Raw genomic sequence first — 24,999 nt, 5'->3', positions numbered from 1 at the left:
CATGCTTCAGGCTCTCCAGACGCATCTCATTGGGGAAGAGAGGCGGTTTGGGGGGGGGGGGGGCAGGGCGGCACTGGAGGCAGAACGGTGCAGGGGTCATTTGTCTGGGGTTGTGCGGAGGAAAATATGGTAACCCTAAACAAGCACCAATGTGTGCTTTCAGTTTCGGGTTTGCTCCAACCAGGGTAACCATATGGCTCCAGAAAAAGGAAGACAGATTGAGACATTTGGGTTTTACTTCCATTGAAAGCAATGGAAGTAAAACCCAGATGCCTCAATCTGTCCTCCTTTTTCTGGAGCCCTATGGTAATCCTAGCTCCGATACACACCTTTGTCTCTCATTGCCAGCATTTAGGGACTTGCACGGGCTTCCTTCTGCTTCTAAATTAAATAAAAATCAGACGATCTTAAAGAAAGAAGCCTGCTCTGAGTTGGCATTAGGTTTTCAGCAATAAGGGCAGATTTGTTTTGTGTGCTGTTCTCTTGAGCATTGGGAGGCAATAAGAAATGACCTAATTAACATCTGTTTTGACTACATTTGCATGCTACTTGCACTAATCTTTGGCACACACATTGTCTTCTGTGGTGCAAGTTTTGAGCATCTCCTCACTGGTGAGCTAAGGGGGTCCTTCTTGGCTGAAAACCTCTACGTTTAAGGGAAGTAAGCCATTTGGTAAACCACCCCCTCTCTCGTTAGTGTTTTAAATAAAACTGACAGCTACCTTTAGTTCGGGGAGAGGGACCACCCAAGGTGATGGCAATTGCTTATTATCACTTCTGCACAAAACATTAAGACAAGAGATGGAAGAAAAACCAGGGACACTTACCACTCAGAGCAGCCGTTGTATTTTCCAATGCCTGACACACCATTAGCACAAGTCCTGCAGAAAGAAAAGCAGACAGTTTCAGGTGAACTGCTATCAGAAGACAGACCAGAGGCAGCGGGAGGAGAAGAAAAAGTACAAAATACCCAGCATATGATTGTTTGAATTTTTAAGGCAGTGGAGAGACATTGAACAAACAGAGATACAAGACTGGCATGCTTAAGTGCAAGCTGTCCCTTTCCTATTCAGCTGTTTGCCCCAGTGGCATGGTGAAAGTGAGAGGTGCCCCCCTCCGCATATGCACCCCACCTTTCCCCATACCTCTAAATTTCCCAGCATGAGCAGCATCACAAACTTGCTGTCAGCGTCGGCTCTCCTTCCGACATGTCTTCCTAGGCATGGGACCCGGAAGTGAGAGAGAGAGCCAATGCTGGCATGAGCAGCAGGTTGAAGTTGCTGCTTGCACCATTGAAGAGCTAGAGATATGGTAGTGGTGGGAGGGGGAGGAGTGAAGGTGCGCATATGCAGCGGGAAGAGGCGTGGGAAGGAGCCGGGGGGGGGGGGGAGAAGGCAGAGAGGATGACAGGTGCCAGCACTCCCCCCCCATCTACACCATTGGTTTGCCCCAACTTGCCTCTTGTGGTATAAGCGATTATTTTGTGCATCTCCAACGTGGTTTATCTAGAAGTCAGAGTTCACAAACAAGTTTTCCATGATACCTTTTTAATGGACTAACTCTATACATCCGTGACAAGTTCGGAGAGGTTTTTTTAAAAAAAAAAATTGGGAGTTCTTACTAATGTTAATACAATAAATTTTATAGCATTTAATGAACAGCATATTTAGGAAAATGCCCTGTAAACGAGATGCAAGGTATGCTGGTTACTGGGTGGCAGAAATCAGTATTCCAGTCACAGCTGGTCATTAATGGGTCACCATGAGTCTTTTGTGACGGGAATTGGGATGCTCCAATAGAAACAAGAAAAAAAATTTACATTAATATTATTTATGGATTTATAAAGGTTGAACGTCCCACTTTAGAGTTGCTGTTTGTGAGGGCTGCAGGATAAAAACACCATGTAAGAGTAATAAAATTAAAAAAAAATCCTCAAAATTTGATTCTGGTTCTGAATTAACATTAAAAAAAGCCTTGGAAAAAAAAAGACTTTGGAGTGATAGACATTCCACATAGAGGAGGTGCTAAAAATGCATTTACCACACTGATAACATGGAACGCCTCGGAAAACTGGGACTGTTCACCCTCGGAAAGAGAAGACTGCGTGGGGATCTAATAGAGACTTTTAAAATATTAAAGGGATTTGATCAAATTGACCAGGAAGCAGCATAACTGACATTTTCAGATGTGACGCGGACAAGAGGTCATAGCCTAAAACTGAATGGCAGCAGGTTCAGGACAAATGTCAAGAAGTTCTGTTTTACACAAAGAGTGGTGGGCGCTTGGAATGCTCTCCCGGTGGCAGAAAATACTGTGCTGGGTTTCAAACGCAAGTTGGATGCACACCTTCTTGCAGATCATATTGAGGGATACGGGAATTCCGGGTCTCCAAAAAGGAGCACCTAAATGGGCCTCCGCGTGTGCGGATTGCCGGACTAGATGGACCTTGGTCTGATCCGGTGAATGGCGTTTCTTATGTTCTAAGAGAGCCACAGATTTTACCAAATGATCTTACTCCAACACTGTTGGTAATTCTAACACAAGCAATAGGCTCCCCACCCCATTCAGCATTTCACCTGAGACCGGACAAAACTGTTGTATTGGTAGTTCTAAGTGAAATGTTGCCTCTGGGATGCCAACAATTAAGTAAAGCGCTGTATACGCTTAGTAGCGCTATAGAAATGATTATACTGGCCAACACTAATTTTGGTGCCTCAAATGTTAGATCTGTTTCTGGGTATATTTGACCGGCTGATTCCAAAAATGGCACCAGTTTTCTCCTTATCAGCTCTAGTTTTTGAGATACAGAACATATACCATATACCACTCTTCACTCTGCTCGCCTATTAAAAAAAAACCCCAGGATATTTTAATGTAGTGTTTAAATTAATATCTTTTAAGCAAGAAGGAAACATTAAAAATTTAAAAAGTGTACAACATAAAAATCTATTTATTTCACACCAAAAACACAAGTTTATAATACAAACTTTCCAGTCATATGACACACAAGAAGCTCCTTTTGTAAGACCTCCGAGAGTGGGATCTTTCAGGACAATCCCACATAAAATTCCAACAGTCTACCATCGTGCGTGCATCCCATCTTCCTTGGTGTCTGGCTTCCATTGTTTTTATGTCTTGGTGAAATCTTTCACCTTGCTCTTCGCTTAAGTCACCAAGGTTCTCTGGAAAGCGAACTAAGTGACTGTGTAGATCAGGGGTGCCCAACACGTCGATCGCGATCGACCAGTAGCTCAGGAAGGCAATGTGAGTCGATCGCTAGATTCGTGTTGCCGTCCTGATCTACCGGGCCGATCAGCCTTCCTCTGTGTTCTCCCTAGGGCCTTTTAGCTGGGCGGTCCGCCCAGCTGTCATCTGCTGCCGCGGCTGCTGAACATTTGAAAAAAACCCGGCTTGGAGATTTCAGCCCGTAGCGAACTTATGCTCCGGGCTCTAACGTGTGCGTGCCGGCTTCTCTTCTCTTCCCTCTGAAACCGGAAGTTATGTCCGGGGGGGGGGGAGGGGAGGCCGGCACGCACATGTTGAGAGCCCTGAAGCAAGTGTTCGCTACGGGCTAAGGCGGGAGACAGGTTAGTGAAGCATTTCCTCTTCTTGCTGCCGGGTCCTGCCTACTTTCTGTTTCCGCGAAGGCAGGACCCGGCAGCATTTCCCCCAATAGGTCGATTGCAATGCTGGTCGGCCGAAGTAGGGACAGCTTGGGGCGGCATCGGCTTTCGGGCCTGTTATTGGTGGCAGTTTGGGTCCTGGTCCCGATGGCAGTTTGGTCCCCGTTGGCAGTGGCAGTGGCTTGGGGGAGGGCAGGGAGAAAGAAAGAAAAAGGGCAGGCAGGGAGACAGAAGGAAAGAAGAGAAACAGAAAAAAAGAAAGGGAGGCAGAGAGAAAGAAAGGGCAGGGAGAGAGGAAGGAAAGGTTGGGGGGAGGGAATGAGGTCTGGAGGAGAGGAAGCATACAGGCTAAAAGAAGGGAAGAAAGATTGTATGCACAGTCAGAAGAAGAAAGTGCAACCAGAGACTCATGAAATCACCAGACAAGGTAGGGAAAATGATTTTATTTTAAATTTAGTGATCAAAATGTGTCTGAATTTATATCTGCTGTCTATATTTTACAATATGGTCCCCTTTTACTAAACAGCAATAGTGGTTTTTAGCGCAGGGAGCCTATGAGTGTCGAGAGCAGCGCTGGGTATTCAGCGCAGCTCCCTGCGCTAAAAACTGCTAATGTGGTTTAGTAAAAAGGGAGGGGGGTATATTTGTCTATTTTTGTATGGTTGTTACTGAGGTGATAGTGCAAAGAGTCATCTGCTTTGACCTCTTTGAAAAACCCTGGAATAGGAATGATAATTAACATTTTCTATGTGTACAGTGTGCTTTGTGTTTTTTTAAAATTTTATTGTTGGTAGATCATTTTGACTTGGTCATTTTAAAAGTAGCTCGCAAGCCCAAAAAGTGTGGGCACCCCTGGTGTAGATAATGGACTTTTATGCCAAGCCTGTTGAAATGAAAGAGCATATCTTCTACTAACTGTGTGTAGTTGTCTGCCTTCTTGTTGCCAAGAAAGATTTTCACAGCAAGAACAAATGAAGGCCAGGCACATGATTCGATTTCATTCATTGATGCTATGAAATGTGGGTCATTTATAAGTTGTCTATCTGTGGACCATATCAAATTCCTACTTCAGTTTTTCCATGGTAAGTCCAGGTAACATATGCACTATGTATTCAATGCTTGAACCATCTTTATTCAAAGCCTTCACAAATTGTTTCATCAGGCCTAGCTTTATATGTAGTGATGGCACTATGATTCTCTCCCGTGCTACCAAAGGTTCATTGATTATATTTTGTCCTCCAACCACCAAATATTCCCTCAGAGGCCAATCTTTTCTTGCCCAATGTTCATGTTTGGCTGTACTATCCTAAAAGAATCAACCATATCTAAGAAACTACAGCTGATGTGGTCTATCCAATGCAGCTTTCTGAATCAGCGCCCCAAATAACCCCAGGAACAGGTCAATAAACCCAAGGCACCAAGAATTTTTTTTTTGTCGGCCTGTGTTAGTAGTAGTAGTAGTAGTAATAGTAAGTTGTGGTGGATTGGGTGCTCCTTCTTAGTACTACATCATTTACCAGTGTCAGGACCAGAACATTTCAGGAAAGGAAAGAACGTCTGCATTGTCAAATGCCTACAGAGGAACAAGCCACACCATGGTACAACGGCTGCCCATGCTTTCTTTCCTGTGAACCTTGCCTGTGGCAATTCCTAAGGCCCCTTGCTCCCTCCAATTACATTCCCAGCACATTCTGGTGAAGCAGAAGCTAAGCTTATTTGGGTCAGCACTGCTCATTCCTTCCTCCCAACTGACACCGAGAATTGGCCCTGGGTCATCTCAGGTAATATGGGAGGTCACTAAGGAGGGAAACAAAGCATCAGACATGGAATAATGCAGTGGAACAGGTCCACACCCAGCCCCTGCTATGACACAAAATATATGTATATTTTGGCAGATGGCTTATTCCTTGAGCTTTGGGAATGCCTTGATCTCATCATGTCCCTAAAGGGGGTCAAGTGACAGGGTGTGAAAGCACCCACCCTCCATATTATACAACTTCTCTAAAGGCCAAGACGTAATAGTGAACTCATGCTCAGAATATATGCTTGAATCTGAGCCAAACAGCAGAAAAACAGTCTTTCTCGTAGACAGGAAAGTGCTAGAAATCAGCATGAAGATGTCGTTAATAACAAATGAGATCTTGAATGGCTTTAATGGCATGCTGATGATTCAGGTTTACCACCAAAGGCAAATCACAGAAGTCCCATCTCAGCATTACTTAAATGTTAACAGTGGGGTGCAGTGTTGCTAGATACTTTTTTCAAATCCTGCCCAATTACAGTACTCCCCCGATATTCATGGGGGTTCCGTTCCAGGAACCCTCGCAAATCTCAAAACACTGTGAATACGGTTTTTCATGGGGGAGCCTGAAGAGGGCAGCGGGAGAGGGCAACAGGAGAGCAGCCAGAGCACTGCGAATGCAGGAAATTACTCACGGTATGCTCCGACTGCCTCTTCTTGCACTAAGTCGGGCCTTATCCAATCGGGAGCTGTGTGTCAAAGCAGCTCCTGATTAGATAAGGCCTGACTTAGTGCAGGAAGAGGCGGTCGGAGCGTACCGCGAGTGATTTCCTGCACTCGCAGTGCTCTCTCCTGCTTCCCTCTACTTGTTGGCGGTTTGTAGTCGGAAAATACTGCGAACGACCGGGACCGTGAACTGCTGACTGAGAGGAACACTGTACCTTGAAAAAAGCAGCCCAAAAACAGCCCAATGTACGAGGGGGTGCTGAAAAGTTCTCAGACCAACTAACTTCATTTGGGACAGTTTCCATCGAGGGCTATACACTTAGTCCAGCAAGTTTCCACTTTTTTCATTCAGTACTTTTTCAACAGAATGAAAAAAGTGGAAACTCGATGGACTACGTGTATAGCCCTCAATGGAGGCTGCCCCAACATTGTTGGATGGGCTAAGAACTGTCTCTTTGTTGTGTTTCTCTTTTGCACTATGTGTATAGCCCAACTTTGTTGGATGGGCTAAGAACTGTCTCTTTGTTTTGTTTCTCTTTTACACTATCTGCAGGTGCTTCCTATCTCTTTCCTTCATTGTGCAGCTCCTGGTCTGCCTGTCTCTGCTCTGTCTCAATGTGCAATTCCTGGGCTCTCTCTCTCAATGTGCAAATCGCTTGCTGCCTGTCTCTTTCTCTCAAAGTGCACTTCCTGGGCTACCTCTCTCTTTCCCAATAGTGCAGCTCATGTGCTGCCTGGCTATTGAGTGTTGACAGCATTAGGAGATAGGGTCAGCCCGGCAGGAGAAGGCTAGGCTGCTGATTATGATTGGCTGTGGGGAGAGGGCGGACAAAGGCCGTTATTGGTGGGATACTGAGCACATGGTCTGTACAAACTGTTGATCTGCTGAATGCCCAGCCGACTCGAGAACACCGTGCCATGATGCAGCCCAAATTACAGCCCACAAATCTAAAACCAGCCTGAAAAACTGCAACCCACAACTACTCAAAATTTCACCGCAATCAGCATTCCAAAGCAACCCAATTGGTCAAGAAAACCGTGGACCTGGCAACTATGGGTGCTGGAAGGAAGTGTGTGCAATGCTATTGCTCCAGGGTCTAAGGCAGGGGTGTCAAAGGCCCTCCTCGAGGGCCACAATCCAGTCGGGTTTTCAGGATTTCACCAATGAATATGCATGATATCTATTAGCATACAATGAAAGTAGTGCATGCAAATAGACTTTGACACCCCTGGACTAAGGAGATTCACACTGAAAATGTATCACGTACATTTGTTTTATTATTCCTAAAAATCTAATCTGTTTGTGGCTCTGGAGGACTGATGTGGCCTGGGTCAGTCTTGTGAGAAAAGAGTCAGGGAGATTTCGGATTGGCAGAACTAGAATTGTAACTTGCCCTTCAGCTGGGATACCTCATTCAGATGACTTAATTTGATTATTATATCCATTATACGCCCCTTTCCATCTGAATATAGTGCTCCCTGCTAATACTCTGAACAAATCTTTGAAAGCAAACCCATGTGCTGCTGGCCATCTCTTTAATGAACTTAACTCTCCTGCCACAACCGATGGATTAGATAGAAATGTATATTGGTATTAGATCCTCGGTATGTGTCACGTTAGGATAATGTTAACCATATGTGTAATAAAATGTTTATCATGCTATGTTCGGTCATACAATGCTCGCCATGCTATTTCTCACCATATTATGTTATGTTTTGCCATGCTTTGCTGTCTGTCTGACAGGGAGGGCAAAACATGTTTGCCAACACCTTGTATTAAACACTTTAATATGTAAGTAAACTAGTTCTGAGCTCCCCGGGAGGGCGGGATATAAACCAAATAAATAAATAAAAAACTTGTATTGAAAAACCTTGAACTGTAACCATGGCAAATTTAACCTGTAAACTATATATTATGTATATTGGTATTAGATCCCTAATGTGTGTCGAGAGCCGGAGCCAGGTCAGGTTTTCAGGATATCCACAATGAATATGTAGAACATGGCCTCCTTGAGATGCAAATCTATCTCGTGTATATTTATTGTGGATATCCTTAAAACCTGACCTGGCTCCAGCTCTCGAGGACCGGAATTGCCTACCCCTGAATTAGGATAAAAACTTGTATTGAAAAACCTTACGCTGGCAAATTGTAACCTGTTAACAGTATAATGTGTATGTTTTCCCCAAAGAGCTCAGAATGGGTTAACATATTAAATAATTAATAAATACCAGAGCCCAGGTTTGGACAATGTTTATTAAAGTGCACAGAATAGGTCAGGGGTAGGCAATTCCGGTCAGGTTTTCAGGATATCCACAATAAATACAAACGAGATAGATTTGCATCTCAAGGAGGCAGTGCATGCAAATCCATCTCATACATATTAATTGTGGATATCCTGAAAACCTGACCTGGCTCTGGCTCTCGAGGACTGGAATTGCCTACCCCTGGAATAGGTGATGTAATAACTCAGCCCCCACTGCTGCTCTATTTTATAGGCTGAGTGGAAGGGCACCTCTCATCTGGAAAACACGTTAAAAAAAGAAAATGAGTTGATTTAAAAAGAAACTGAGCCAAAGTCCTACTGTCACACCACCACATTCCTGAATTTTAAGGGAGTAAAACGTCAGGCTCCTCTGCGGCCTTCTAACCTTTCCGGAAGAGTGACAAGCCACATCTGGATGCTTTCAGCCAGCACCTTCCCTGCCTTACAAACAGCACCCTGTCTATCCAGTTCTCTCTATTCCCAGGGCTTTGTTTTTCTTTACATTTTAGGAACAGCCCATACATTATTTCCTTTTAATTATATCACTTATAAAAACAATTGCCTTCATTAGTCATAGCCCTACTCTGCAATACAGCAAAAGGAAAAATCTGCAACTGGAAACCCATCCCGCAGCTCCATTCTGAGGCCAAGAGCAGCCAACAGAGAGAGGGATTATGGCAAGACAGGCACCTGGCACAGCTCTTGGGGGGTCAGGGTGAGGGGCAACAGAGCAGTCACTGCCTCAGACAGGAACCAATTATTGAAAAAGAAGGAATAAAATCCAAAGAATACAACCTGTCCTAGAGCAGTATTTCTCAACTCGGTCCTGGAGCACCCTATTGCCAGTCAGGTTTTCAGGATATCCACAATGAATATGCATAAACTTGATTTGCATACACTGCCTCCATTATATGCAAAATTCTTTCATGCATATTTATTGTGGATATCCTGAAAACCTAACTGGCAAAGGGGCGCTCCAGGACCAAGTTGAGAAACACTGCTCTAGAGGGTGGGAGAGGTTCTCCTGCTGCAGCCCCCTACCACTGAGGCTTGGAAAGCTCTTTGGATAAGAGATGCTACAGAAAGAGAGATTCTCTTAGGAAACAATAAGCTAGTTCAATTTCAGCCTAGACTGCTCAGCCCCTATCAGCTGAGAGGATGTGTTTAGTTTTTAAAAATCAGAAAAATAAATTGTCCTCAGTTCATATTGATCTATGAAAAACATGTTAAAAAAAAAAAAAAAGAATACTTCCAGTGTCATATAATGGCATCTTTCTACTTCCAGCATTGCTGACTTTGTCATGTCTACCTGATTCAGCAGCAGGGAGGATGATTTCCATAGGGTTACATGTTATAGCAGGGTTGCCCAAGTCCGGTCCTTGAGCTGTACTGGCAGGCCAGGTTTTCAGGATATCCATAATGAACATGCATGAGAGAGATTTGCATACCAAGAAGGCAGTGCAGGCAAATCTCTCTCATGCATGTTCATTATGGATATCTTGAAAACCTGGCATGCCAGACCAGACGTGGGCAGCCCTACGTTATAGGGTAGGTGGCATAAATACAGCCACTGAATGCGTGAAATGGACAGGAAGAGTATGTGCAAGAAAATACAGTATGGTTAGGTACATTCCGCCAGTCTTCACTCCATAATCTAGTCCCCTCTCCTCCCCCTGCACCATCCCTCTCCTCATCTCCTCCACTCTTACCATTCCCTCTTTATAATCAGGAGTTAGCAAAAGCTTTTAGGTAGTGGATCCTGGGCTGCTCTGTTTGGCCTACTCCCAGACTGCTCCAGTTAACTTATCCTAATTTTCTGAATGCTCACTGGGCCGTGCATACAGATATGGAGACAGATGCACTCTCAGTAATAGTCACCTCCTCTCTGAAAATCACAGCATCCATACCGTTACAGGATAACTACATGGCCAAAATGCTCTGATCCCGTCTTCCATGAAGCTGGTGTTGTCTGAGTTCATAGAAACCACTTTGTCTTCTTGCCGCCTGGAGAGATTTGCACTTATTCCAGCTGTCCAAAGAACAGCAGGAGAATCTTATCAATCTATGCAACAAGATACAAACAGTTTGGCTCCCCGGAGAAGACACTCAAAACTTACTGTGCCTTTAACGGCAATCTCTAAACCAGCTCCAGCCGGTTTAGAATGGTAGTATTTTATCACGGGATTATAAGAATGGCTCACCTTGGTCTTGTCTGAGCTTTCTAGCAGCTTCCAACTCTATCATGCAAATATATTACAATGAGGTCATAAATATCAAAAAGATAGTTAAATGGACTCATTAATATATAAATAAGCACTCCAGGCAATTCTCCATCATTGCTGGGTGATTCTCCAAGTGTGGCGCCGGCTTTTGATGACCCCAAATTACCAGCTGGTTCGGAGGTGCTGGTACTGTGAAAAGCGCGTCTCAGGTGTATGTTTCTGGCTGTGGTTCATGATCAAATAAAAAAAGAAAATATACAGTTACATAAATTATAGTAATATAATAGATTTTGGGGGAATAAAAATCTCAAAAGCATGTGTCTCATGCGCGCTTGTTGAAAGCCAAAGCGCCTCCCCTCCATCCAATAGCACTGGCACGCCTACGATGACACAACAGACGCATGTGATGAACGCCTATGATGTATGTAGGTATTGCTTCCAATAAGTCACGTCCACGATACATGCTTACGGCATAACCTTTTCCTGGCATAAACGCACATTTACGCCTCTTTCCGTGAACTATTCTGCACATGTGCCAATCGCTATCACCAGTAACTCATCTCATGTAAATTTGGCAAACCTCCGTGAACCTCCACAAACCTCATTTGTATGCGTGATCCTTCAAGAATGACTCTTTTTTTTAATTGTTACATTTACGGCCGCAACAGCGGCCTGTCAGACTTTACGGTGTCAGGTCAAAAGCGCGCCGGGACAAAGGCGCGCGCAGACAATTGAGCGCAGCGCGGAGGCGCACGCCGCACAAAATTACTATTTTTACGGCTCTGACGGTGGGGGGGAACCCCCCACTTTACTTAATAGAGATTGCGCCGCGTTGTGGGGGCGTTGTGAGGGGTTTGGGGGGTTGTAACCCCCCCATTTTACTGAAAACTTAACTTTTTCCCTGTTTTTAGGGAAAAAGTTAAGTTTACAGTAAAATGTGGAGGGTTACAACCCCCCAAACCCCCCCCCAACGCCGGCGCGATCTCTATTAAGTAAACTAGGGGGGTTCCCCAACAAAAACCCCCGTCGGAGCCCCTAAAAACTGTAATTTTCTTCGGCGTGCGCCTCCATCTTGCACTCAGTTGTCGGCGCGCGCCTTTGTCTTTCGCCGACTTGTCTATAAACCGACTTTACTGGCGATATTTCTTTACTGCTAACTTTAATGTGCTTTCTCACTTCAACAAGCAAACACAAGCCTCGTTCTTCTTTGATTGTACTGTCCAGGAGGGGCAGTTCAGGCAACACCATTAAATCATGTCTTCCTGCGTTACGCACCCCCTTTGTGAGCAGAAATAGTAGCACTGTACGCTGCAGGTATAGGCACCAACATTTCAAAATAATTGGGGTGCTAACTAAACACAATACAAGTTACATCTCACTGGATACAGTGAAGGAGCGTGCTCAATTTTGGGGGTGTTACACCCAACACTCAGAGCTGGCTTGTCTGACCGGGGGAAGGGGGGGGGGGTCGTCCAGACTACAAGAGATGTGGCAAATACACTACATTTCCCAGTTTGATATAAGACCAGGATTTTCCCCTGTCCCGCAGCCGTCTGCTGTACATTGAAACACTTTACAATTAGTGCATAACAGTAAGACCCGAGGCCAGTTTGTTTTACTGTAGCCTATCTGCTTTTCCAGCAACAGAAAAAGCAATTACCAGATGCAGCCTTTAATTTCTAAAACAAATATATCCAGTCATATACACACACAGCCAATAACACAGGAGAAGGGATCCTTTGAAATGGTGAGAAATGCCGATTCCTATGTTACATCCCAGTCCTGACATTCCTGTGCAGGAAGACCAATTTATCAAAGGGTTACTTCCATGGCCCCAGGAGGGAAAAATGCCTTTCATAAATCAGACCTCAGTTACTTAAAAAAAAAAAAAGGTGGCTTTCTGATCTTCCACATTCCCCTTAGAAAATTAATTCTAAAGGTTCTAAAGGAAGAGTATGTCAGTTTGCCAAATGACTCACACCTGATTTTTATTACACTGTACATAGGGACTGCTCTGTAGACAAGCAGAAACCATGTAGTGGGGGTAAAACCAAGACTGGATGAGCCTGTCAGGAAGCCACTTGAACTGGAGATTCAGCCCTAAATACCTTTCTTGGATTTGTAGGAATGGTTGCTAGGCAAGCAAAGTTAGACTCAATGGAACCTCTTCTCTCCTTTTAATTCAATCCAACTCAACTATGTAACAGCCACACAACACCTTAACTCACCAAGTCCATGTTAGACAAACCATCCCATGATCTGAGAGAAATGTGCGGCTACAGCAGGCTTCATGACCATCAGTTTGCTTTCTTTAAGCAAATGATGCCATTTGCTTTCTTACACAGTTTAGGGCTTGGCGATGGTTCTGTTACAGCTAACCAAGGAGACTAGGGAACCTAATGAATCCAAGTTATTATAAAGGTCTTCAATAAACAAAGGGGAAACATGTAGAAAAACTTTTGTTAAAATTGTCAGTGCCTGCAATCACATCCTTCATGGACAAATACAGGTTAGACAAATTTAAGAATTGAAAATATAAAGATCTGCAGAACTCCATTGCTCCTATGTGGATGTCAAGATGAGATATTCTCTACAGGTTTTATCATGCTTGGGAAGTCCTTGCTCACTATACGAAAAACCAGTGATTAGCAGCTCAGTTACTTTGTTAGATTGGGGTTACTGTGAAACAGTAGTCATCACTACAAGAGCGTTGTATACAAACAGGTACCAGCGAGAAATGAACTCTACACTCACTGAAGTTCCTTAATGACCAAGTAGAGGAGTCTCTTGATATGGATGTGCTTGGCTAAGATGAAAAACTCTCCCTGAGGGTAAAGTTAAAAGGACAACATGGGCAAGGGTAAGAAATGTTCTAAGTCCCACAGTGAGGAATGCTAAGGTATATTTCAGTTGATAATCACCTTTTAGAATTTTTTTGACAGCAATGTATGATTTAAAGCTTGCTCGTATTTCTGAATTAATTGAATCTGCACTCTATTCCTGTTTATAACAGGGACGATTAATGATGGTGTTTAGACATGTCTATGTTATATGTGATAATTGTAGGGAAACAAGATTTTATGTATGTGATATGGAAACCGCATAGTTGTATGCGGTATATAAATTTTTAAATAAATAAATAAATACCATATCATTTCTTATATCCTGCAAATTTCATCTAGGATTCGTTACAGCTTATAAAAGAATTACACATACAATCAGTTGAAGTTATAGTAAGCTTTCTAAGATCGTAAACGGGATATGTCTAACATTTGCCTGAAATTATAGTAGGTGGGGACCCGACACAGTTAAAGGTAGTTAATTCCAGACTCTGGATCCCTGAAATTCAAAAAGGTGGATTCGAAAAACTTTTTTCATTGAACTTGTTGGGAAGAAGGGAAGGGCAGTTTGAGGCATTGGGATGCTCTTGGGTGTTGGAAAGAGTGTGTGACCTTAATACCTGATATGGTAGGCTATGCAAGTGATCTTAAATTGAACTCTTTTCCTCATTGGAAACCAGTGTAGCTCTTCCAGTAATGGACTAACCTTCTCAAACTGGCTTACTCTGAGAATTAATCTGGCCACTGTATTTTGGAGTAATTGCAGTTTCTTATGTCCTTTTCTGCAATACCATAATACAAAGAATTACAGTAATCTAAGTCTGGAAGTAGAATCACCTGAGCAATTATTCTAAAACTGGTATGGGTTAAGGCAGAACTTACTGCTCTTAATGGTCTGAAAAATAATTTTTTGACCAGGAGTCATTCTGGTTTCCAAAAGTTAGGTAGGAATCCAGAATAACACCTAGGGCTCCTTTTACGAAGGTGCGCTAGGGCCTTAACGCACGGAATAGCGTGCGCTAAATTGCCCCGCGCGCTAGCCGCTACCGCCTCCTTTTGAGCAGGCGGTAGATTTCAGGCTACTGCGCGCTAATCCGGTGCGTGCGCTAAAACCGCTAGCGCACCTTCGTAAAAGGAGCGCCTAGTATTTTTGATCTTCAGTTTATCTCCTGTCGCCAACACCAGATCTCTGCTAGGCAGTGAATAGTAGGCAGCAAACCAAAGCATTTTGGTCTTCAGTTAAGTTTGAGGAAGTTTTTCTGTGTCCATATGCTCAGATCCTTGCTAATCCTCGTTAAGTATTGTAGCATATCACTGAAGGATTTCTTTGGCTAGGCAGAGGAGGAAGATATCATCTGCGTACGAAAATGTGTGGACATGGGGATAGGGAAATCTACTACCTAAGGCTCTTAAGTATACACTGTACAGAGAAGGAGAACTCTGTGCTCAACTTTGGGACTTTTTGTTTCTTAATTCATAGGTTCTGTTACCTAAAAATTCCGTGAACCATTTGAATACCACTCCTTGTTAAGCCTAATTCATTCTGTTTTAGTAGTAATAGGGAATGGTCAACTGCATCAAATGCAGCTGAAATGTCAAACTGTAATGTCAAGATAAACAAAGGTAAACAGACTAGGTAGGATTTAACTGTCGTGGTTAGTTCTAGCAGTAAAGATTCTGTGCTGTGCATAATAATAATAATAATAACTTTATTCTTTTATACCGCCATAACCACTAAAAGGAGCTGGACAATCAGCAAAATACAATAATACAGTAAAAAAAATACAAATATTTATAAAATAGAATTTCAATACTAAAACTCACTAAATAAAACTTATCAAACAAAGTGGTCTTAATTAATTTCCAAAAACAGCAATAGGATAACATAGCTTGCTGAATACATTTACCTAGCCAAGATTGTTGCCTACCAGCTTGAAATGCTGTTTTCGGAAAATAATTAAGACCATTTTGTTCGATAAGTTTATTACTTAGTGAGTTTTAGTATTGAAATTCTATTTATAAATATTTGTATTTTTTTAACGTATTATTGTGTTTCGCTGATTGTCCAACTCTTTTTAGTGTAAACCGCCTAGAACTTTTGGTTATGGCGGTATAAAATAATAAAGTTACTCTGAAACCATGTTGTGAACTATGAAATCCATCTGCCTGGTTTAAAAAGTCCGATAGTTGTGTATTAACACAGAATTCTAACAGTTTAGCACGCCAAAGTATTCTAGCCGCTGGCCTAAAGTTTTCAGCTTTAGTCAAATCCAGTCCTAATGCCTTGGGAATAGGGGGGGGTCAAGGCAATGGCCGATATAGTTTTTGGATATATGCCCTTTGTCTTGGCATACATTAATAAAGTCTGTCAGGGGGAATGGGCTCTAACATGTTAGCTGGGCAAATATTCAGGCAGCAAAATCGTTTGAAAGTCTCCTCTGCAGGTGGGAGGCCTTTTCTGAGGTGACTGTAGAGAGCTGTTTCCAGCATCTGTCAGCTGGTATTCCTTCTTCCTTATTATCATGACTTTCCCCTGCATCCATAGTTCCCAAGAAAGATATGCATCTACTGTGAGAACAACCTTAAGAGGTATCATTTAGGGGTCCTTTTATTAAAGTGCGCTACTGTTTTAGCGTGCGCTAAACGCTAACGTGTCCATTATAGTCTATGGACGCGCTAATATGGACGCGTTAACGTTTAGCGTTAGTACAAGGACCACTTAATTTATCTTGTTCAGTATGTTATTGTACGAGTTTCCAGAGCTACTTTGGCGCTGATGTGTCTGCAACACTTTCAGTAGAGAATGACACGGGAACAAATCCTTCCCCGTCCCATTCCTGTAAGCTCTACCGTAACCGCACAAGCCTCGAACACTTATGATTTTAAAGTGTTTGAGGCTTATGCAGATGAGAACAGAGCTTGCAGGAATGGGGCAGGGACAGGAAAATAACTCTCCGGGACGGGAAAATGAATTCCCGTGGGGGACGTGGAAAAATTTGTCCCCGTGTCATTCTCTAACTTTTAGAAAGGAAGCCCCTCTCTCTCTCTCATACCATTAACAATCCACTAAACTAGTGTTACCAAAGACAGCATTCGACAATTTTAACATACAAATGACATTATTTATATAGGACAATGTGTTTCTTTAGGTTTTAAGAAATGGCATAATATTGGAGTGGAATTAAAAAGAAAATACAGTATTGACATCTCGGTACAAGAGAGTGATGGATGCAAAGAACAACTTTACAGTCCACGTAGATTTGGGAAATTACCAGTAAGCCTGACTTCAGTGTCGGGCAAAATAGTGGAAACTATTATAAAACATAAAATAATGGAACACTTAAGGCTCCTTTTACTAAGCCGCGCTAGCGGTTTTAGCGCGTGCTAGACGTTAACGCCTCCATTGAACGGGTGTTAGTTTTTCTGCGTAGCGCAGGGGGGCAGCGCACACTAATCTGCAGCGTGCGGTAAAAACGCTACCGCAGCTTAGTAAAACGATGGGTTCAGCCAAGGCAGGTGTTGCCTCACAAATCTGCTTCATTTCTTTGAAGGTGTGAATAAACATGTGGATAAAGGTGAGCCGGTTGATGTAATGTATCTAGATTTTTAGAAAGCTTTTGACAAAGTTCCTCATGAGAAACTCCTGAGAAAATTAAAGCCATGAGATAGAAGGCAATGTTCTGTTGGAGATTAGGAATTGCTTATTGGACAGAAAACAGAGGGTAGGTTTAATTGGCCATTTTTCTCAACGGAGGGTAAATAGTAGCATGCTGCAGGGATCTGTATTGGGACTAGTGCCATTTAACATATTTATAAATGATCTGGAAATTGGAACAAGTGAGCTGATTAGAATACATTTTAGGATACAGTTTAATTAAGATTTATTAATTTATTTTTGTACTTTATACCAGTGTTTTTCAACCCAGTCCTTGAGACACACCTAATTCCTTCAGGGTTTCAGGATAACCACAGTGAATTATGGGTTCTGAACTCTGTCACTGTCTTTGACTCTACCACTTCCCACGGAAAAGAATTCCAGGAATCCACCACCCTCTCTGTGAACAAGTATTTCCCAATATTGCTTTTCATTTTTCTTCCTTGCAATGTTGCCTTGTCCCTTACTATTTAAAGAATTTAGGGGCCCTTCTACTAAACTGCGGTAATTTTGCATATATTGTGTGGTAATTTTTTCATTATTTGTTAAGTGTAAAGGCTGTGTGGTAAATGAGGGGATGTGGCCATCATCTGCCCAGCATTTAATGCACAGGCCAATAGCAGGAAATAAATAAAACCAGAAATACCGGGCCACAAAGGCACCCTCAAACCCCCCCCTCCCCCATTCAGTATACTCCCTTCTGGTCTTCCTATGGTTGGCACCCACCTCAACCCCAATCTTAATCCCTGACAAATGCCTTCTTCCAAGCGTGAACTCTGACCCTCACCCTCAATTCATATCCAATCCTGCCCATTCAAGCACCAGGACATCCCCTTTCAATTTTGTAGATCCCTAAACCACCCCAATCTTAATCCCACTGTTCAGAAACCCCACTCCCTTGTGTACTCTCCTCCCACACCTCAAGTGGGTCTGCAGGATTATTAAATCATCTGGATCAGCACCTGACCCCTTCGTAATTGTCTCAGAGTACTATGATAGTGCTGTGAGACAATTGCTAGAGGGTGAGATACTAGTCAGGGCTGCTCTGGAGGGGGCACAGTTGGATTGGGGAGGGGTTGGGGAGACTGTTGCTGGGGGCTCAGAGAGCTTCAAATTTTTTAAGGGGGTTAGAGTGGTTGAGTAGGGAGGCTAGGTATGAGTTGGAGGGTCAGGGCTCTGGCTTCTGGCGTGGGGAAGGGTGCTTATTGTATTGGGGCTTATAGTTGAGGAGGGGTTCAGGATGGGGTAGAGAACATCGCTAATAGTTCAGTGGCACAGTTAGATCATGAGATGGCAGTATTGTTGACATTTCTGACAGCTAACACATGATAATGACCCATGAGCTAGCTGTCATAGTCAGTCACTCTCCTCACGCCCAGATCCTGCCCTCTCCCATGTTACGATAACATGAAAATTTTACCAAAGGCTGCCTTTGTAACGCAAGAGCCTGCGCTGCTGTTTACTGAATGGTAAACCCCATGTTAGCTGCTCAATATAGCTTAGCAGAAGGACCCTTTAAATGCTGGTATGATATGTTCCCTGTCTCTCTTCTCCAGTAGGGTATACAGTGTTCCCCCGCGAATTCACGGTTCATGAATCACGGACCCCGTCATTCACAGTCTGCTCCGACCGCCTCTTCCTTTAGTAAAGTCGGGCTACACCAATCAGGAGTTGCCCGACTTCAAAGCAGCTCCTGATTGGTGTAGCCTGACTTTACTACAGGAAGAGACGGTTGGAGCAGACCGCGAGTTATTTCCTTCACCTGCCGGCGCTCCAACTGCCCTCTCCTGTCTCCCTTGCCTAAAAGCCACCTTCGCGGTTTTTCAAAATTCACAGGGGGTCCTGGAATGGAACCCCCGCAAATTTCAGGGGAGTACTGTACATATTCATGTCTTCAAGTCTCTGTTCAAATCTTCTGGCGCAGATCCCATAATCCTAGGCCCTGCGCTCCACCTGAGATTACGATAGCCAAATCCAACAGCCATGATTATTGCAACATCAGCTTTCCCAGAACAATCCTGTACAAAACCTTATAAATGGAACTCATACTTTTAAATAAACATATATAAGTGCAAGGAGGTGAATTTCCAAAAAACATTTACTCAAATAATTGAACTGAGACAATTCCCCATCATCCCTAAAGACAAAAGTACACACGGATGGCTCCATTTTGCTTTGAGAGAAGCTGCTCTTTGCCCCACCTCCAATCTGTGCGGCTCTCTGGTCTCCCTAATACTTAAGCTAGCTCTAAGAAGATCCCTAATTGTGAAGATGTGCGTGTGTGATGGGGGTGGCAGCAACAAACTCAGATCAGTGGGGGCCTATAACATTGGTCTAGGAATGAAAGTGGCTAAATTCCTAGGTCAGAGTCTGTACTATCATCATCTATGTTTCCAAAAAAAAACCCATCTCTATTGAGTGGAGTAGAACGAGTACCAGTGGATCGATTTTTCACTTCATCAAAAGTTACAAAGACTAGGGGGACACTCTATGAAACTGCAGGGAAATACTTTTAAAACCAATAGGAGGAAATAGTTAAGCTCTGGAACGCGTTGCCAGAGGTTGTGGTAAGAGCGGATAACGTAGCTAGTTTTAAGAAAGGTTTGGACAAATTCCTGGAGGTTTGGACAAATTCCTGGGGGAAGAATCTGCTTGCCCTAGATTGGTAGCATGGAATGTTGCTACTCTCTGGGTTTTGGCCAGGTACTAGTGACCTGGATTGGCCACCGTGAGAACGAGCTACTGGGCTTGATGGACCATTGGTCTGACCCAGTAGAGCTATTCTTATGTACTGTGTTCCAAGCCTTATATATTCCCTTTCCAATGTTGCTTATCAGAGCCCTCCCTTCCTCACAATCTGAGTGGAAGTTGGGTGGTGTCTACAGCCTGGAAAGGTTTGCAAGGTTGGTTTCTGTCCTGGTGAAATTCCTATAGTTTGTACTCAAGCTGCTTTGTTGAATTCCACAATACAAAGGGCCCCTTTATCAAACCTCAGTAGAGCTTTTTATTGCAGGTTGGCAAGGTAAATGCTCTGATGCTCATTTAATTCCTATGAGCATTGGAGCATTTACCTCATGGCCCACGGTAAAAAGCTCTACCGCGGTTTGATAAAAGGAGTCCATAGTTCCTCATTTCTATATCCCGACAGTACAGCACTGGAAAGGCATAAGAAATCCAAATACGAGGGCAGTTTGACAAGTTTGGGGAAAAAAAACAAGTTAAATAATTTTTTTTAAATTTGACTTATTTTTCCAATGGGATGAAAACACTGAACTCTCGCTGGACTAACCTCCTCTTTTACAAACGCAAAGCAAATTCCTATGAGCGTCGGAGCAGTGACCGCCGCCGGCGGTGCTAAAACCCGCGCTATGCATTCGTAAAAGAGCGGGTAAGTCTCCATCGCGGCCTGTACACTCCGTTGAGAAATATAACTTTTTTTTTTTCTTTTTAACCAAACTTTTCAAACCGCCCTCATACATAAAAGAAAAAATAAATAAATAGTGAAGTTACTTCTGAAAGTGAGTGATATATTTTCCGTCTAAATATTTAATCACTTTTTTCAATATCTAACCTTCTAAATCTGCACTAAGGGGGGTCCTTTTATTAAGGTGCGCTAACCGATTTAGCGTGTGCTAAATTGGTTAGCGCACCTTAATAAAAGGACCCCTATGTGCACTAAACACCACAGGAACAAAATCTAGTACAATCTTTCCCCTCTTCAGAGTTCAGAATCATTACATAAGAATGTAAGAATAGTCATACTGAGTCACACCAATGGTCCACCCAGTATCTTGTTTCCATAGTGGCCAATCAGGGTCCCAAAACAAGAAACTATAGCTTCCCTCACTGTATCCGCCTTGAACCACAAGGCAACGGTGGAATAGAAATCCCTAATGTAATGTAATAAATAATCAGATACTGTTTTAGATTCCAAATTTAACATTATTCGGTTGGTACAGTCTGTAAAAAAAAAAAACCCAAAAAACCAAAACCTAGGACTTTAGAAATTGAACTGTGATAGGGACTTTTTTTTTTTTTTTTTACCTAATAACAATAAAACAGAAGAACCATATTTACAGTGATTTCTTAGTGCTGCAGGCAAGAGAGAGTAGGCATCTCTCCAGTTGCAGGTCGGGGGGAGGGTTGCGGCAGGATTTTTTTTTTACTTGTGCTGCAGGCAGGAGAAAGTGGGCATCTCTCCTGATGCGGGGGGGGGGGGGGGGGTGTCGCGGCAGGATTTTAGGCAAGAGGTGTTGTGATGCAGCAAAGAGAATGGGCTTTCTTGTAGTTTCTGACACTGACCAGCATCCCTGGACCATTCGCTTTTTTATTTTATAATTATTATTTTTGTAGCTAAAAGCCAACGCCGCTTTTAGAAAATGGCTCGGTAGTTTTCAAAAATCCACCAGAGGGCTCATTTCAATTTTGAAGAGCCCATTTGCATGTCAGTGTTGAAGACTGCTAGAATCCTCGCTAAAGAGGGAGATAATCCCTTTTGATAATCCGTCGGAAAACAGTTTAGCGAGGGCGTTAAAGTTTTGAGAATCTAGCCCTGAGTAAGGGAATACCCTCTTCAGTTGTAGCTCAAGGAGGGTTTACAAGTTCGTACCTGAGGCAGTGGAGGGTTAAGTGACTTGGCCAAGATCACAAGAAGCCACAGTGAAATCTGAATCAGGCTTGCCCTGGCTCTCAGCCTGCTGCTCTAACCATTAGGCCAACTCCTCCACTCCATTAAGCAGGAATAAGAATAGTATGAAGAATTTGAGATACTGGCTTCCGATAAAAATGGCTTCGGCTTCATACTGACCACAGTCACATTTGTAAGGCATGTGTGAACATGGAAGACTCGTTCAGTTTCTGTGAGCAAGAGAGGGCTGGGTCATTCACAAACTGGAGGAAAGGAGCACTGCTTTGTAAAGATGGTGTTTTTCCGGCTGTCAAACCCCGAGACTCTCAATATTATTCAAAAGGGTGACATTAAGCTTTTGAATATTTATTTAATCTTTAGCTAGGCTGCACTCTCTCCTTAGGAAGCAGCCAAAACTTTTAGTCTGCAGACCGAAAAGCACAGGAACACAGGTGCAACTTTTTGAACCCAGAGCTCTCAAGTGCACTGCAAGTTAAGCAAAATATACCTGGATACCCTAGCACTTCCCCTCCCCCTTATAAAAGAACTTTAGCTGTATTTGGTGCTAAACTCTTTGGGAAGGGGCCCCATGCAATCCCTAAAACTTTACCAAAAGTTCATATCCATAAGAACAGGTCACTTTTGCTGGCCTATCAGAAATACTGGTCAAATTTCTTTGAACAAATAAAGGTGAACTTTGTGTCATCAGATTCAGAAGGAAGTTTAAACTTTTCTACCACATGGATCTAATTAATGCGCACAAGCAGGAATGTGTTAAGGGGTCTTGGAAGGCATCCAAATTGTTCTTCAGCTAATTAAAAAGCAGAAATTTTCAAACACAGTACAGAATTTAAAACACAGAATATGATACTTCCATTATTAAAGTAAGGTGAGCAGCACTATACTAATCCCGTTATCAGATATCTTATCCCCCCTTCCCCCCCTCTAGGCTCCCAAGTGCAAAAAAAAAAAAAAAAGTAAGCAACCAGTTTTCTCCAGGATTTATGGCTGAGCTTTGTTTTAACTGGATTGTCAAGTAATTTAATTTCTTAGTGGATCCTGTCCTGTGGCAATTTTTTTTTTTTCCAATTTAGAAGTGGTTTCTGAATATCCAGCTTCAATGCCGTGACTTTGGCAGAAACCCACCAATCCGCTGAGAGTTGAAAAGCTCAGTCAGCAGTGATTCTAGTTTAAGGGTTAAGGTGTGCTTCCAGGCCAGCCTTAGAGCTGGATTACAGAAATCCTTTTATAAAAGTAGGTCACCACGGTGTCACTTGGGCGCAACTCTCCAGAGCCCAAATTGTCAAGTACTCAGAGTAGATTTAAAGTTGACCAAAAATGGAAACCAAAACGGATAGGGCTTCAAAGAAAGAACATTTTAAGAAATACTGTACATCCTCCAGTCACCTGCGATTTTAAAAAGAAATCCCCCCCCCCAACAAGAAATAAAATGACATCAGAGTTCAGAGCATTTATCTGATAAGTTCAACAAGAGAGCAAGGAAATTGACCAAAAAACACACACAATGACAGTGAAACTATGAATCGATTCTTTTAAACCGAGAGCCAGACAAAACACGCCGAAATGGCAATTAGCAGAGCATCCCTGGTCCGAGACTGGGAGCAGAGCCCAGAAGGGTGTGTGTGAAAATCAAGCTAACACGGAGAACATCGCATCCCCCCCGTGACCTATAGTACCTGTAGCAAAATAATTCTTTATTATTATTATTTTTTTTCACTTTGAACATTTTATCTGCGAGCCTTTAGAATAAAAATCACACCTACCCAGCAGGAGCAGGGCGATCTCTCCAGGTGAGGAGAACATGTTGCTCAGGTTCCCAGAGACCGGATTTCAGCCCACCCACCCCCACCGCGTGCCAGTGCCTCTCACCGGCGTGGCCCACCGCCCATTCGCCAGCAAAGTCCAGGCTAGCGCGATCCGTTCACTCGGCCCAAAAGAATCCGGACGAGGGCTGGCCGCCGACAGAGCGCTTCCCGGAGTGACCGCGAGCCGGCTCCCGTCAGGGTCTCATCCTCGGGCTGGCGTTCCTCCGGAAGGGAGGGCTGCTCGGCGGCCCGGGAGTGGTCTGAGCGGGAGGGGGCGTGGCCCGCGGCCCCGCCCCTTTCTCCCCTGCCTCACCTCTGCTCTTGTTACCTGCTGCACTTGGCCGGTTTGCACGCTCCGCTTCTTTCCTCTTCCGGAAACCGCTCGGCAGCTCCCCCCAGCTGTGGATAGCTGTATGCGTCCGCGGACAACCTGGCTATCTGCTTCGGTGCGAAATCTCTCCGCGTCCCGTCCAATTAAAAGTTCGTAAAGCGGAAATACAAGCTCTGCCTGTGGCTCCAGATATCCCCCCCGGCTACGAGGCCAAAGCCTTTCTGGGTAATCTTCCAGAGTTTCTAACTATATTCACTCCAAGTTTACAGAGCTTTCACAGTGGCAGTAGCTAGAAGGGAATGGGTCCCCTAGCATCAAAATGCAAGATATCAGAGAGGCACATTTTCCCAAAATTGGCATATTTACAATTAATTAAAGAATTGCACTCTAGATTTTTATTATAGACTTTTGTGCAAGCAAGATTATACATATGGAAATGAGGAAAGGATATCTCCTCCACACCCCTTTCAATAAACTCACACTTATCTCAATCTTTTTCAATATTCACCGACCCTCAGAGGTGCCACCTTGATACTCAAAATATTTCACTGTATCCGGCTTCACGCACCATATCTTCACCGGGTCATATTTATATACATTTTTTTAAAAAAAATAATTTTTAAACGTTTTGTCAACAATTTTTTCAAAACAAAGTACTTCGCTTTTAATCTTTTAGTGGTCAGTTTGTAGGGACATTTGTGCCGACATGTTTCACCCAGTGGGTTTTTTCAAGGCTCATATCCCTAAACTAGCTTTCGCCGCCTTATCGGACCACCAAGTAAGTTTATTGAAAGGGGTGTGGAGGAAATATCCTTTTCTCATTTCTATATATTTACGATTAATACATTCAAAAACAAAATATATTTCTTTTTTTTTTTCCTTCCTTTGTTGTCTGAGCATTGCTTTGGTCCCAGCGTCTCCTGCTTGTCTCTGTTTTTTCTTAACTCTCTTCAGGGTCTCCTCTACTTTTGTCATTTCTTCTTTATGTCTATTATCCATCTTTTCTTTGTTTCCCTATTCATAAATGGGTGCTACTGTGTTAGTGCATGCTAAATGTTAAAGACACCCAAAGGAATATAATGGGTGACTAATATTTAGCATGTGCTAATCGTTAGTGTGTGCTAACATGGTTAGCTCTCCTTGA

At 43.2% G+C, this 24,999-nt stretch overlaps 1 protein-coding gene across 2 annotated transcripts in view; it reads right to left on the bottom strand.

Annotated features, from left to right (window-relative positions):
• Positions 1-23,742, bottom strand: part of TGFA (transforming growth factor alpha) — an 80,323-nt gene extending 56,581 nt beyond the window's left edge. The window contains exons 1-2 of one of the 2 annotated variants that reach the window (XM_033950553.1): positions 23,483-23,742; positions 828-881 (exon numbers count right to left, since the gene is read on the bottom strand). In XM_033950553.1, coding sequence (XP_033806444.1) covers positions 828-881; positions 23,483-23,522 — 94 coding nt within the window. In that variant the 5' untranslated portion in view covers positions 23,523-23,742. The remainder of the gene's footprint in view (positions 1-827; positions 882-23,482) is intronic. The other variant, XM_033950554.1, reaches the window with a different exon arrangement.
• Between the last annotated feature and the right edge of the window lie 1,257 nt (positions 23,743-24,999).

The sequence above is a fragment of the Geotrypetes seraphini genome, chromosome 6 (genome assembly GCF_902459505.1).
Source record: "Geotrypetes seraphini chromosome 6, aGeoSer1.1, whole genome shotgun sequence".
Classification (NCBI taxonomy): domain Eukaryota; kingdom Metazoa; phylum Chordata; class Amphibia; order Gymnophiona; family Dermophiidae; genus Geotrypetes; species Geotrypetes seraphini.
This window is presented reverse-complemented; position numbering and strand designations above follow the sequence as displayed.